The sequence below is a fragment of the Drosophila navojoa genome, chromosome 4 (genome assembly GCF_054131105.1).
Source record: "Drosophila navojoa isolate 15081-1374.11 chromosome 4, UAZ_NAV_1.0, whole genome shotgun sequence".
Taxonomy (NCBI): domain Eukaryota; kingdom Metazoa; phylum Arthropoda; class Insecta; order Diptera; family Drosophilidae; genus Drosophila; species Drosophila navojoa.
In genome coordinates this window covers 13,643,569-13,657,642 of record NC_142892.1, presented here as the reverse complement: position 1 = coordinate 13,657,642, position 14,074 = coordinate 13,643,569, and the positions used below count along the sequence as shown (strand labels likewise).

Sequence of the window (14,074 nt, the reverse complement as noted above, 5' to 3'; positions counted from 1 at the left end):
GTCGTGATAGTAGCCGAGACAAAAGGTAATCTTCAAATTTTGTCTGCTAATTTTTATGTAGTACACAAACAAGAAATCAATTCAACTTTATAAACAACAAACATCAACAATCAACGTGAACAGCCTCTGCGCTTAGCTAAATACTCGGACAAGAAAATTAAAACAAATTAATTTAAATTTAGTATGCAAGACAACATTTTGTGTGCGTGTTAATATTTAAGCTGTATTCTAGGCTCAAGTCGAGTGCTTAAACAAAATTAAAGATATGAAACAAAACAACTAAAAACTAAATCAGTTCCGAAATCTTATTTACATTGAACTTGATTGCGCTTCGCTCGTGCAGAGGCAGCTCTTCAGAGCCTCCGTTGCCTCCTCCAAATGGTCCAGCTTCTTCATAAGAATTATCTGCGCAGAAATAAATTATTTAGCTATGGATAAAGTAGGTATAATTGGACTTGCCTTGGCAGCTGATATTATTTCGTTGGCCACCTTAAGTGGCATGAACTCCACAGCTTTCACTAGCTCGAACGGTCGTGTCTTGGCCACATCCTCGATGGTCCTAAAGCCAGCGGCATAAAGCTGCTTGGCGCGATTCTGACAAATACAGCATAGTTATAACAAATAATATGGCCAAATGTCCTGAAGCACTCACAATCTTTACAGCAGGCAGCTCGAGCAGCGGTTCCAGTTCCTGCGTGCCACAGCGATCCATTTTATGATTGATGCGCTCGAACAGAGGCTTGTAGCACCAGAACTCGTCAATTTGCTCGCACAGACGAACGATGGCACTGGCTGCTGCGGTGCTTTGGCTGATCAGCTGCTGCAGCGTGCCGCGCTCTACATTGTACTTGCTGGCGATGCTGGGCAGAGGATGTAGGTTGAGCACATCAGCTAGAATGAGCACTTTGTAGAGGCGATTCAATTGCAGCGCCAATGGACCCTGCACGGACTGCGTCTTGGCTAGCTTGGCGGCATGCGCTTCTGTAAAGCCCAGCTGCTTGAAGAGCGCCTGAGTCTGGGTAGGAAGCAAATTGTACTCGCGAAAGAGTATGGACGCATCGGCAGGTATCAGCTCATCGCCACGCTCGTTAGAATTGAAGCACACAACCAAATACAGCAGATGCACGTAGCTGGTGAGAATGAGTTGCTGTTGCGCCAGCTGCAGCTCCTTGTGTATGGCAAAGGTACGCTTGTAGTCTATGCCCGCCTTGAAGGCGGCGCGACCAATGCTCGTCAGCTGAAAGCGCGTAGATTGACTAATGAGCAAGCGACGATCGGGCGCCGAGCGTCCGCTCTGGTTAATGTCTTGCGTGGTCATTATATCCGAGCTGTTGGGCTTGCTCTTGGGCGCACTCTCTCTTAATTGCAGCACTTTGTTCTTAAACATATCACGCAGAATGCTCAGCACCAAATCATCCACAGCAACCTCCAAGGCGGCAGCCTGCACGGCTAGCAAAGTGCTATTCACTAGCCGATTGAGATCGCGTCTGCAGTCAGCAAGGTTCAGGCCAATGACGCTCAGTATTAGAGACTAGAAATAAGTTTAGCTAAATAGAAGAATTCGAATAAACGATTGCATAGACTAACCTGCAAGCCAACAGCTTCGAACTGATCCAGCGAACTTAGAGCCTTGTCCATGGGAGAGAAGAGCATCTGGCCAACCAGAGCATTGTCCTTGCTCTGGGTAATAAGAATACTTTCGCCAGCCTCGCCAAGACCAGCACGACCAGCCCGTCCAACCATTTGCTTGTACTTGCACAACGTCATAAACTCTTGACCGACATAGGGCGCACGTATAATCACACGCTTGGCAGGCAGATTGACGCCCGCAGCCAGCGTGGAGGTGCAGCAAATGACTGTGATGACGCCAAAGCGATAGGCAGTTTCAATATATTTGCGCTCGTCCGTGGTGAGGCCAGAATGATGATAGGCAATGCCATACGGCAATGTTTTGGCCAGCACCGGACTTAGGATGCCACACATTTTGTCGAGAGCGTTCATGAGATCAGCTTTTTCGCTCTGCCTATGCTCAAAGAACTTTTGTTTGGGCACAATGCGGCTTAGTAGCAGCGCTACATTCTCACAGTTCTTGCGTGTGGGGCAAAATACTAGACAGCAATGCTCCGGGGCACATTCGGTTATCAAGCCCGCCAAATGATCTGGATCGGCACGCTCCACAGCAGCGCTGTACTGTAAAAGAGTAAAACTACAAAATATTGATAGATATAAGATATAAGCCACATTCCTACATTGTAGTTAACCGTGCGACTAGGCACAAAAATCTCCTCAAGCGTTTGTCCAGCTGAGTTGATTTCCAGCAAATCATTTCCACATTTAATAAATTCCTTAAGCTCCACCGGACGAAAGCCACGCGTATACACATCCGCATTGAGAAAAGATGAGATTTCATTCAGATTGCCAATGGTGGCGCTCATGCCCACAATTTGAATGTTTGCTAAAATCGGAACAAAGTAGTACAATTAGTCCTGGAATATTTATCTAAGTGGATAAACATGTGAATACCTTTCAAAAACATGACCTTGGTTAAGAAAGCCTCTAGTGTCGCACCGCGTCCGCGTTCACCAATCAAATGCAGCTCATCAACAACTACCATGCCGATTTCATGTGCCCTTTGCGCATCAATCAGACTGTCCATAAGCACGGCGCCCTTCTCAATAGATGCTACAAACAGGCTACGTCGCTTGCGTTGCGGCTGTGGCGGGCATTTGCCCTTGCCCGCCGTATACTCATCGACAATGAAATCGAGTGCAATGGCAAAAGGTGACATTGCGCTCACCTTCTCCTGCACGATGGACACATATGGCAATATGAAGAGGACATTGCGTTCCCGGCAAAGCAGCTCGCGCAGCATTAGGATTTCGGCGACCAAAGTCTTGCCCCCGCTAGTGGGCAAAGCATAAATAAGATTTTTACGCTTGTGTATGGCAGGCAGGTTCAAGCACTCATCCTGCCATTCTGAAAGAATTTTAGTATTAGCTGTAGTATGCCATGAACAACTTACTCACCATATAAACTTTTGATGCCCTTGTGTTCGAATATTAGTTTCTTCACCTTATCCGGCAGGCCATAAAAATCGCCTTTACTGGGAAAGCTATTGTTGTGCACTTCCTTAGAGGTTTCGAATTCGGAGAACGCCTGCGTCTGCCAGTCCAACTGATCGAGCGCTGCAAGTTCATGCTGTGCCTGTAGCATGGAACGGTTCTGTAGCGCTTCATATGTTGCATACTGTGTGCCCTGCACAATACCTTCCAGAATGGACTTAGATATGAAAGACATTGACATTGAGTCCTCTTTGGTTTGAGTAGCGGGCATTGGTGGTCTTTCTGGGGATTTGGGCACTTTAAAAGCCACTGCGTCCATAAAAAGTTGCGTATTTTGTACAAGAGGATCGCTATAATCATCACCACCATGGAAAATATCCTCCATTTCAGTAACTGTCAAGTCATTGAGATTGATCTCTTTGAAGCTCTGGTCTTTTATGCTATTCTTCTCTTCAGTCTTCGCCACCATCGCCGCTGTTTCGCCTGAGCTGGGCATTGAAATATCACCAAAGAGACTGTCATCCGACTGGCTCTGATGAAATTTATTGCTGGTCTGACTACTGAAAGGTGCAGATACTACATTATTTTGTCCACTAAACAAATCCTCCAACTTGGCATTTGAAAAGAAGCTGGCATCATTGTCCGGCCAAAATATACTCTCACTCATTTCCATGCTTTGTTCGGCTCTATTTTGGTCGACACAAATTCGTTTGATCGGCACATTATGTTCTGGTGTTGAGCCTTTGTTTTTAAATTTCCTTTTGGACATTGTACAAAAAAAAACATTAGTCAAATGCAACGCGCCAAAAGTGCAAGGCAGCTGATTTCCCATATGATAGTGCTGCCACTAAGATTCACAAAGGCACTATTAGTATTTTATGCAATTGATGGTATTTTTTCGATATCTTAAGTCCACAGACAATCGAAGCTCATAGCATTTTATTTCGTGTGGCATATGGTCACACTTACAATATCATTTTTCATATTGTTGAGCGCAGAAGTTTTTGCATTGCAGTTTCGCATATATTAGAGCTTCTGATTCAGAATTCTCTTCAATGCACTTCCACAATGGCTGCGCAATGCAGTTATTGGTACTTGGAACACGTAAGCACCGGCAAAAAATTAATTCTGCAGGCTGGCGACAATTTAGTAGGCAGGCACTCGTGTTGCAAGATTGTGTTAAAGGATTATGATTTTGTGTCTCGGAAGCATGCGAAATTTATTATAAATTGTGAAAATATCGTGAGTGTGGAGCAGGTGGTAAGTTGTCTATTTTATGTACAAGTATAAACTATTTGTAATTATTATTTCATATTGATCATTGCAAGCATGCGTTAAATGGCATCTTTATAAATGAAATCAAGCTCGAAGTCAAGATTAAATCGCTTATATCCGGCGATAGAATCGGACTTGGGGTACAACTTGAGTCCTTGGAAGATGTGGTTCCCCCGAACTATGCCATATTTCATTTAAAACAAATGTGTCCCAATGCTGCAGATATTGTCATCATATCAGATGACGAAGACTCTCATCCGACACCGCCCAGAATCGTCCCAAAAATTGTCAACAATAATAAAGTGGACACCTCTAAATTGCAAAACCCAAAGGCTAGCAACGTTGAAAGCTCTACTGATGAATGCACCTCAAATGCAACTACAAATCGCCCAATACATTTGCCAAAGCTGCCAGAGGTGAAGCAGGAGTTACTCTCACAGGCAACCAAAGAGATTGAAAACATATTCGGCGAGGCCGATGAGGAACTGCTTGAATCGGTTTTTCAAATTAATCCTTATGTCTACAAACAGCTAAACAACAATAACATTGCGCCATCTGGTGCTAAAATACATGATGGCGATGTAATTGAGCTGCCCGAAGAGGTTAACTTGCCAAAACTAAAGGAGAATTTCCAAAATCCAGACATGCCACCTCCACAATTGCCTGTTGCATCAGACAAGATATCAGGGGATAAGATTATTGTGGATGACAACGAAGATGACTATGATGAAAATTTTGAGCTGTCCCAAGCTGTTTTGCGCGAAATGAAAGAAGAAATGGCTGATAGTCTGCAAGAGGACCGTGACAGCGACCAAGAAGAAGAAGAAGATTTTCAGCCAGCTGCACCGTGGGTTAAATCTGAGATTGCCACGAAAATTGATGACGATGAAATTATAGTCATTGAGGATGAAGACGATGAACTCTTTAGCAAAGTGGCGGATTGGTCATCCAAATTGCTTACCCAAAATCTGATGTCCCAGGTTTATCCACTTGATGAAGCAGAGGACTTAAATGACGTTAATAATGAAGTAGACAACATAAAAGACGACAATAATGTCGAGGAACAGGCTAAAAATGATAATAATTGTGATACAGATACCGACACTCTTCCCATTTTGATAAGACGCAGATCAAGAGCGTTGCGAATTGATAGCAGTGAAGATGAATCTCCAGGTAAATAATATCTTTGCCTGTTTCCGCAACATTTTTTAACTGTTTTCTTTCAGGCAACATCGACATCAATGGCAAATATTTTCCTACTCAAGATGAAAAACAAGAAGAGGAGAATAATATGAAGGAACTGGAAGTGGTTTTGGTGCCAATTGCAAGTGTTCCAGATAACGAAATAGATACCAAAAAGGGGAAAAAAAAGTCCACACCACGCAAACGTAGAAAAACAGTTACTGAACGCTCTCAACTAAACGAGGTGCCAGCTCCAGAACCAAAAACATCTGTAGGCAGTCCAACACCATCTTCATCTGCAGAACCCAAGATACCTGAGAAATATCGCAGCCCACGCATGTTAAACAGATCCAAATCTTGTTATGCGGAAGCTTCCACATCTTCGTCTTTAAGTTCACATATCCCAGTTACGAATGACAAAAAGGAAGACGAGAAAACATGCAAAAAATTGTCAAATTCCAGAGTATCGAAAACAAAATGCAGATCGCGCTCAGAAAACAGATCCGAATCCTCTCTCATGGACTTACCAAAGTCATCAACTACAAAGAATCTTAATGAATTACCAGAGACTAAACTACGCGCAAAAAAATGCAGTCCACGCATGATGAATAGATCCAAATCTTGTTTTATTGAAACCCCCACGACTTCATCAAGTATAGCAAATGCAGATAAAATAAGTGAGGCTCCTAGTAATGAAAAAGGACATTATGCGTCAGCCAAAACACCAAATAGCTGCACAGACTACCCCAGCGAATCCTCAAGAAACGTTGAAAATTTTCGTGGACCAACGGTAATTGAGGCACCACATTTGCCCAAATGTCGTGGCAAGCTGCGTGGCGTTTCAGCAACAAGCAAGGAAAATGAGCGCAAATATCCAAATTTACCCAAAGGTCATGACAAGCTACGTGGCGTTTCAGCAACAAGCAAGTATAATGAGCGCAAAAATCAAATTCTGGAGAGACAACGCTCAGCGGAATACGAGGCAGAGATGAAAAGGACGTGGTATCAAAAGCGACAAGCCAGATCACGCGAGTGCCAAGAAATCAAAGAAAAGCGTCGTGAACAGCTAAAAAAACTAGCCGATAAACCCAAGCCAGATGTGACCACGGAAGGTGCTGATGCGCGTAAACGAAAACTAATCAACGTACCTACGCTGGGCAATTGCAATCGTGGTGATTTTCTTACCAAGGACATACAGCCACCAACAACAAAGAAGCCCAGACTTGAGAAAGTCCCGACAAAGCCTGAAACACCGACACCCAAGCGACGGGCTACTATAGAGTCCTTCTCACAGCAGCTGAGTGCTATGGATTTAATTAAGAATCTACCTACACCACGGAGCCGCCCGAGAGTACGTAAAGATGCCGAATTGGCGCGCAATCAAAGGACCTGTAATCGTGTTACATTTGCCGAAATGGATCGCGAATTTGACTTGCGCCAAGAGCGCGAGAAGCGTGCGAAAACTAGTCGGCACGTTCGATTCAACGACAACTTGCAAATTAAAATAATCGACCGGGTTCCAGGTGCCAATCGCAAAGTGGCCAATTTCAAGGACACCAAGAAAATAACGTTAAGTACGTACGCGGAGCGGCGCGCTTGGTCACAGGCAAAGGGCAGATTGGAGAACTTCAGCGACTTGATAATGGGCAACATTCTGAGCTGGGCAAACCAATGGCTTAAGCTGGGCAGCGCCGATGCAGTGGCTGAGTCTGAGGTCCTAATACCCATTCCGAATGAATTCAAGAGCTACAAACAGTACAAAGAGTATGTAGAACTCAATTGGCATTGTAATATAAAATAACTTAATTCAATTTCAACTTTCAAATATAGGATTCTTATACCATTAATGAAATTGGAGCTGCTGACCACCGTAGAGCGCGACTACAAAATTTCCAGGTCGACATTTGAAATCAATTTAAAAAGCGTTTCAAGTTCCAACTCACGTAACCGACCTCGCTATGTGTTAAGCACTAGATGTAAGTCAGTTTATTCCATTTGCATTTGAATTTCATAACAGCTTCCCTTTAATTTCTTAGACAATAACAGTATCGGCAAGAGATTTGATCTGTACACAATTAGTAGTGAATACAAGCTGAAAGAGACGTTCGCATCACTTTCTCAAGTTCAGCGAGTTGCTGGTAAGTAAATAAAATAATCCTGTTTAATAATAATATAACTTAAATACATTTACAGGCAACGTCTACGATTTGTCTTTTGAGATTTTGCAAGAGGGAATCAATTTAGATGTACTTAATTCGAGCACGATTTTAACTGTTCGCCCTGTTGTGGATAATATACGCGTGGAGATGGGCGCCTTCAATGCAATTTATTTGATGGGCCGGTCTCCGCTATTTCATCGTATTTTACATCCCAGCGAGAATGTGTTGTCGTACGACAACAAATTAGTACAGCAAGCTGATTACAAAGGATTTAAGAAATTGAATGATCATCAAATGGATATTTGTCAACGCACTTGGAGTCGTTTGATTGACGACTCGACGCCTAGTATAACCCTAATTCAGGGTCCACCCGGCACCGGCAAATCGGCGGTAATCTCAAATCTAACGCTGCAGTGCATGTATGGTAGCAGCAATATTTCGCTCGACCGAAAAGTTCTTATATGTGCTCACAGCAACGCGGCAGTGGATAATATAACAGCGTATTTAAAGCGAGCTCGCTCGGCCATGAGCCACTCCCATTTTGAGCTCATACGCTTTGGTTTCTTTGAGAAAATGGAGGCAACCGTGCGGGATGTCTCGCTGGACGCCTTTCTAAACAAGAAACTTGCGGAAAAACGCAGTCGTCTATCAGCCGAAAATATTGAGGCGCTAAAAAATCATCAACAGATGCTGGAGAAAGAAATTGCCGATATTAAAAAGCTTCCTAATCAAATGAATTATATACAAAATCAGCTAAATAGCAAGGAGAAACAATTACGTCTGGTCATGCAGCAAATAAAGCCACAGCTGACCCCACGGGAAGAGCACGAGTATTCCATGATGGCCTTGCAACGGGCTAACATAATATGCACCACACTCTCCAGCTGTGTTAAGTTAGCCAACTTCATAGACTATTTTGACGTATGCATAATCGACGAGGCAACACAGTGCACCGAACCTTGGACCCTTCTGCCATTGCGTTTTGGTGTAAGAGGCCTTGTCCTGGTGGGTGATACTCAGCAGCTACCTGCCACTGTACTGTCCCAGAAGGCCATTGAATTTGGTCTGGGTAATTCCATGTTCGATCGCATTCAGCGAAACGTGACGCAGCAGCTGGACAAGCCGGGAGGCAATCACTTTGTTCATACGAAAATATTTAAGTTAAGCAAACAGTATCGTATGCATCCCGAGATTTGCAAATGGCCCAATAGTTACTTCTATGATAATCAGCTGGTGAACGCCGAATGCACCCATAAACTGATCTCACCATTTATCCCGTACTGCGTCATCAATTTAAGCTATACGAAGGACACCAGCGATGCGAGCAGTCGTAGCATTAGCAACAATGAAGAGGCACAATTTGTGACCAAGTTGCTCCTCGAGATGGACAAGTTGATGCCCGTTAAGCATTTCAATTATGGACTAATATCCCCTTATAGCAGCCATTGCTATACACTTAGCCAGATGATTCCCAGCCACATGAAGATTACGCCGTACACAGTGGACGCGTATCAAGGACAGGAGCGGGATGTCATAATCCTATCGAATGCACGGACACGCGGCGTTGGCTTTCTCACTAATTATCAGCGTCTTAATGTGGCCATCACTAGACCGACTCGATGTCTAATTATCTGTGGAAATTTTGATGATCTGCAGGTAAGCATTATAAATATATAAAACAAATTAACATATCATTAAAATTTTAATATCAACCCTTTGGCAGTCTGTAAATATGTGGCGCCATTTGCTGGACGATGCCCGAAAACGAAACGTTTTCTTTGATTTGGAACGCGAAGATGTTGATAATTTGCAGAAATCCCTAATTAGTAAGATGCTTATAAAACCAATACAAATTGCGGATGATACACCGTCTACCTCAAAGTGATCATTGCAAATGATATTTGCATTACCAAAGTGCCCTAAAAAGTTGTAAAATTAAAAAAAATTAAAAAAAAAAAAAGAATTTAACTATGTATATGTGTAACTTACATAGAATAAACCTGAAATTTTTTGTTATAATTTTTTTTTCCAACCCAAATAAATTTAAGTTTTATTTTGTTTTATTAATTTTAATTTAGTTTTGTAACATCAATAGAGACTGATCTTATATATAAAACAGTTGCTCGATTCTAATTTGAACTGGATGAGTCAACGGAATTTATCTTTAAAATGATATCTCTTTCTCGAAAGGAACTATACATATACGTATATATTTATGCACACAGAAACGCTTCGAATGCATATAAGAACTGAAAATATTTGCGTCCTGTTGTATAACTGAAGAATAAAATTAAAGTATTCAACTATCGTTTTTATTGCACTAGAAATAAATATAACATAAATTGAAAGTCTTTAGATACTCGATCGTACGTATATTGTTAAGTTAACAAACTAAAATGCTCATCCAAAAAATGATGTTTTAAGTTACAAATATTTACTAAAGAACATTTCACAATCTAAACTAGGCGCGCCTCTTCTCTGGCATGACTAAACTCGGCTCTCGGCATAGAGTCGTAGAGCTTAATTATTTTAATAGTAAGTAAAGTACACATAGATGTACTAGATATACATATATATATATATATACATATATCTATATATATATTTATATATTTTGTAAATTCATACACGGAGACGTAAACATTAAATTCATTTCATTGGATAGCTCTAATAGTTGCTGTTGTTGTTGTAGTTGCCTTCGCTGGCTTTCATATGCAGTGTTTAATTCGATATTTTAAAGAGGTCAATCTAATAACGCAATTATGGTTTGATTAAAATTAATGGAATCGCTTTATAACAAATCACCGGTAATCGGATTGCAATTGCACTGTATAATGCCATTATCATAATATTATTCATAATAGTAATTGTAACTGAAATAACTTAAAAAATCGTAAATAACAACAAAATTCTAAACTATAACTAAAAACATAACAAAAAAATTATGCTCAAGAAATTAAAACTATTCATATAGTGTTCGATTCATTTGAATCACTTTTTGGGGCCCTTTACATCATTCAATTAGCGCTTGGCGAATATTCATAAACAGAAATAAGAATATCAATGTATACGCACATATGTGCATATATACATGAATATAGATTTTCTTTTATAATTAATATATATAGAGACATATATATATATATAAAGAGACGTACGACTAAAGCAAACAGTTGTTGTTGTCTAATATTTTTAGTTTAGCATGTCGCCAAGCGAGTCCTTTAATGACTGATAAATTTGGTATTGTTGATCCGGTTTAAGATTATAAATCTGAAAGTAAGGCACATGTTAAAATATAGTTAGTTATAAGGACTTGCTTTGAAGACGAAACAAACCTGTGTCAAGAGTTTTGACGGCGATGGAGTTCTAATGAAACTTGAAATGTAAACGTTGACAAAGGTGGCCATCAAAAACTGACAGTCGAAGCGATCCATAATGCCGCCATGGCCAGGAATCATGTCACCAAAGTCCTGAACATAAAGAATGATGATCCAACTACAGAATCAGTTATTATAAGCAAGGGCAAATGGATTTACCTTAATTTTAAATGCACGCTTAAAGCCAGAAGCAAAGAAGCCGCCAAACGGTCCAATTATAGAGCTGAACAAACTCAGCGAGATGGAGTGCCATACGAATGGATAGATATTCAATGATTTGCCAATGCCGAACTGAAATAGCAGAGAATGCACAAACACAAATCAATACTAATTGGGGAAACCATACTGTGCATGCTTGAATTTGTTACTTACCAATTTCAAGCTGTATTCCTGTGGCGTAAACAGATAGCTGGGCACGCAGGACATTGTCATGCGACCCAGTTCCTCCGAGTATTGAATGGGGCAGATAAAGTACTGGTAATTGCACAAAATATAAGAGAATAGTATGCCAAATAGAACGGTGGCAAAACCACCACCGATAAAGCCCTCCCAGGTTTTCTTGGGGCTCAGCTTGATGAGGGGTGTGCGTCCAAAGAAGAAACCAAACACATAAGCCATGACATCATTGCAAACAATCATCGAAACGGGCACTATGAACCAAATAAGTCCCTCGAATATGTTTTGTATAATTAGATAGCTTTGGGTGACGACAATTAGCAGCGAGACGTGCGTCCAGGCAAATAGACTGAACTGCTTAATATAATATTTCTTGACCAGCGATAGCACGAACCAAACGAACCCTACGATATACAAGGCAAACGATAGGAAACGATGATAGGTGACTAAGAACTTCAGGTATTCCTGCAAAATAAATTCATTAAAAATAGGTAAATTCCAAGCAAAGCTGTCGAGGACAGTGTAAGCCACTTACCACACGATTGATGACCACACCAAAGTAGTCAACTAGATGCTCGCCATAGAAGAAATAGTTGGACGTCAGCAAGAAATACCAGGAGAGACTGCGAAACCAGGGCAGGCCATGTATGCGATATACTTGATAGCCAATTGAGATAATCTCCTGAAAGCACTTCACCTGCACGAGCAGCGTCTATAAATGTCGACAAGTGGTTAATTGTAAGTATGTGAGCGTGGGCACCCTTTCGCATTCGTTAACGTACCGTAATCATTAAGGCCAGGGGGCCGCCATAGATGATTAATGCAAATCCGCAGATCATAATCCATGTGAAAATGCCCCGGATGACCCAGTTCTTCCAACTAAAGAAAACATTTGCAAGCGGAAACAAATAAACAAAATGCATATGAATTTTGTATGATTTAATGTGCCACGTGGGTATACAAATAAATATTAATATATTAAGAGTTTAATGTTAGATATAATTTTGTCTATTTCTTTATCTATTTTTTACCCGCAATACTAATAGACATAAATAATATTTATATTTCATCATATCTTAATTTTTTTTTATATATGATAAAATTGAATTTAAATCAAAGACTGAAAACTACGCGGATGACCGATACTTCTACCTACAGTTGCAGAAGTCATAATACCCTTTAATAAATTCTAATTTTTTGCAGGGTATAAAAATGGATTATTTTTGTTTCTTTGTTATTACGCACAGATTGCACACATCTGTATAATGAAATAATTTTGGAATTCCGTGCATTCTTTCGCTCGCAATATCATTATTTATAAACATAATAAATCTTTATATGCACATACCGATCGGGTAAATCCTTAAGAGCAGAGTCCAAGATCTCGGGCGTTTTGTCAGTGCCTTGGGGCAAATTCTTGGCCAGCTCCTCAACGAACTTCTCCTCTGGGATTTTCTCCTCCTCTGAATCGACCTGCAAACATTTTATCAGAGCCAAACAGCCACTCAATCATTAAAGCGATATATAGAAAATAAAAAAATTGAGACTGTTCGAATTCAAAGTCCAAAGACGTCGGGTAATTTATGTATATAGTATTGCGCAAAGTATAATCGGAACATTTCGACTATTTATCCAAGTTTGTACTTGTTTGGCTCTGGTTGGTTGTTTCAGTGGCGTGTTTTGTTAATTTGTTGAAAATTTGGCGGGAGTGATAAGAAAGTTGCAAAGCTAGTTGGAGCCTATGCCTGCGGTCTTATCATTATCATAGAGACAAACAGAGGAATCATATTGTCAAAGCACGTCTTTAAGGTCGATGGGTGGTTGCTAGGTGGTTGGGTGGTTGTTAGGGACGCTTCCGTAATGGTCACTTAATTGGATTTGTTTGCAATACACCGGGGTCTTTGTTATTGTCACTTCTGTCTGTGTGTGGGTGTGTGTCCATGTATGTATGTCACATTTAGATTTGTGTATGTAGTATATTTGTTATTGGTTTTTCTCCACTTGCGCCCGCTATCCTTCTCATTTTCTCAATACACACATACTCTCTCTCTCTCTCTCTCCCTCTCTTGATGTCTCTCTGTATGGCGCTCTTTTACCACCTGCTCGTGCGTCAGAGAATAACAAAAACACTGCACACAATGTAAGACACACGTACAAACATACGTGTATATAGTAGATATCTTGTTGTATTGGTATACATAAAATTCGCTTCTTTTTATATGCGCTTCAATGAATTATGCAAAGTATGGAATGCAACTACTGAATGCCCATATCAACCGATTAATGTAGATATTTTCAATCCGAATTGACCTGGATAACTTACATGATCTGAAGAATCAGCTGCGCTGTTTGCGGCAGTCAGAGCAGCAGCAGCCTCGTCAACTTCGTTTTCTGCCTTTCTACGTCGCACTTCGGCCATGTTTATGCTTCAGCACGCTCTACAAATTTCTTTTAAATGCCAAGCGCTTTTTCCTTAATTGCAGTTGACGCGCAGTTGTAGTGCTGCATAAACAAGAACTTAAAATTTAAATCGTCCGTTTTCTGCTTCTACACAACACACATACAAGCTATTACTACAATATCAATTAAAGCGGTGTGACCGGGTATACAAATGTTTGAAATG

The 14,074-nt window shown here is 40.9% G+C and overlaps 3 protein-coding genes across 4 annotated transcripts in view; 1 reads left to right on the top strand and 2 right to left on the bottom strand.

Annotated features, from left to right (window-relative positions):
• The window catches only part of mus301 (mutagen-sensitive 301), a 53,277-nt gene extending 49,378 nt beyond the window's left edge, over nt 1–3,899 (bottom strand). Inside the window, exons 1-7 of one of the 2 annotated variants that reach the window (XM_089259131.1) lie at nt 3,027–3,899; nt 2,524–2,976; nt 2,250–2,455; nt 1,588–2,190; nt 653–1,531; nt 460–594; nt 314–405 (exon numbers count right to left, since the gene is read on the bottom strand). In XM_089259131.1, coding sequence (XP_089115257.1) covers nt 314–405; nt 460–594; nt 653–1,531; nt 1,588–2,190; nt 2,250–2,455; nt 2,524–2,976; nt 3,027–3,894 — 3,236 coding nt within the window. In that variant the 5' untranslated portion in view covers nt 3,895–3,899. Of the gene's footprint in view, nt 1–171; nt 406–459; nt 595–652; nt 1,532–1,587; nt 2,191–2,249; nt 2,456–2,523; nt 2,977–3,026 lie in introns of those variants that run through there. The other variant, XM_018102483.3, reaches the window with a different exon arrangement.
• A 98-nt stretch (nt 3,900–3,997) lies between these two features.
• Nucleotides 3,998–10,062, top strand: Setx (probable helicase senataxin). The gene is made up of 8 exons (XM_089259130.1): nt 3,998–4,322; nt 4,391–5,510; nt 5,564–6,337; nt 6,410–7,283; nt 7,350–7,495; nt 7,556–7,657; nt 7,713–9,334; nt 9,402–10,062. Exons 1-8 carry the CDS (start codon nt 4,131–4,133, stop codon nt 9,561–9,563), a joined length of 4,992 nt encoding a protein of 1,663 aa, XP_089115256.1. The 5' UTR covers nt 3,998–4,130; the 3' UTR covers nt 9,564–10,062.
• On the bottom strand, nt 9,721–14,049 carry Cds (CDP-diacylglycerol synthase). The gene is made up of 8 exons (XM_018101382.3): nt 13,775–14,049; nt 12,800–12,924; nt 12,234–12,330; nt 11,987–12,163; nt 11,428–11,916; nt 11,215–11,346; nt 11,014–11,148; nt 9,721–10,948 (listed from the first exon to the last, which is right to left on the bottom strand). Exons 1-8 carry the CDS (start codon nt 13,868–13,870, stop codon nt 10,871–10,873), a joined length of 1,329 nt encoding a protein of 442 aa, XP_017956871.1. The 5' UTR covers nt 13,871–14,049; the 3' UTR covers nt 9,721–10,870.
• Nucleotides 14,050–14,074: the final 25 nt, after the last annotated feature.

Coding starts and splice junctions, on each gene's coding strand:
- Cds (XM_018101382.3), bottom strand. CDS start 13,870: ATGGCCGAAGTGCGACGTAGAAAGGCAGAAAACGAAGTTGACGAGGCT. Junction 12,164..12,233: donor CCCTGGCCTTAATGATTACG/GTACGTTAACGA, acceptor CGACATTTATAG/ACGCTGCTCGTGCAGGTGAA. Junction 10,949..11,013: donor CGTCAAAACTCTTGACACAG/GTTTGTTTCGTC, acceptor CCTTACTTTCAG/ATTTATAATCTTAAACCGGA.
- Setx (XM_089259130.1), top strand. CDS start 4,131: ATGGCTGCGCAATGCAGTTATTGGTACTTGGAACACGTAAGCACCGGC. Junction 7,496..7,555: donor CTATGTGTTAAGCACTAGAT/GTAAGTCAGTTT, acceptor TTAATTTCTTAG/ACAATAACAGTATCGGCAAG. Junction 7,658..7,712: donor TCAAGTTCAGCGAGTTGCTG/GTAAGTAAATAA, acceptor ATACATTTACAG/GCAACGTCTACGATTTGTCT.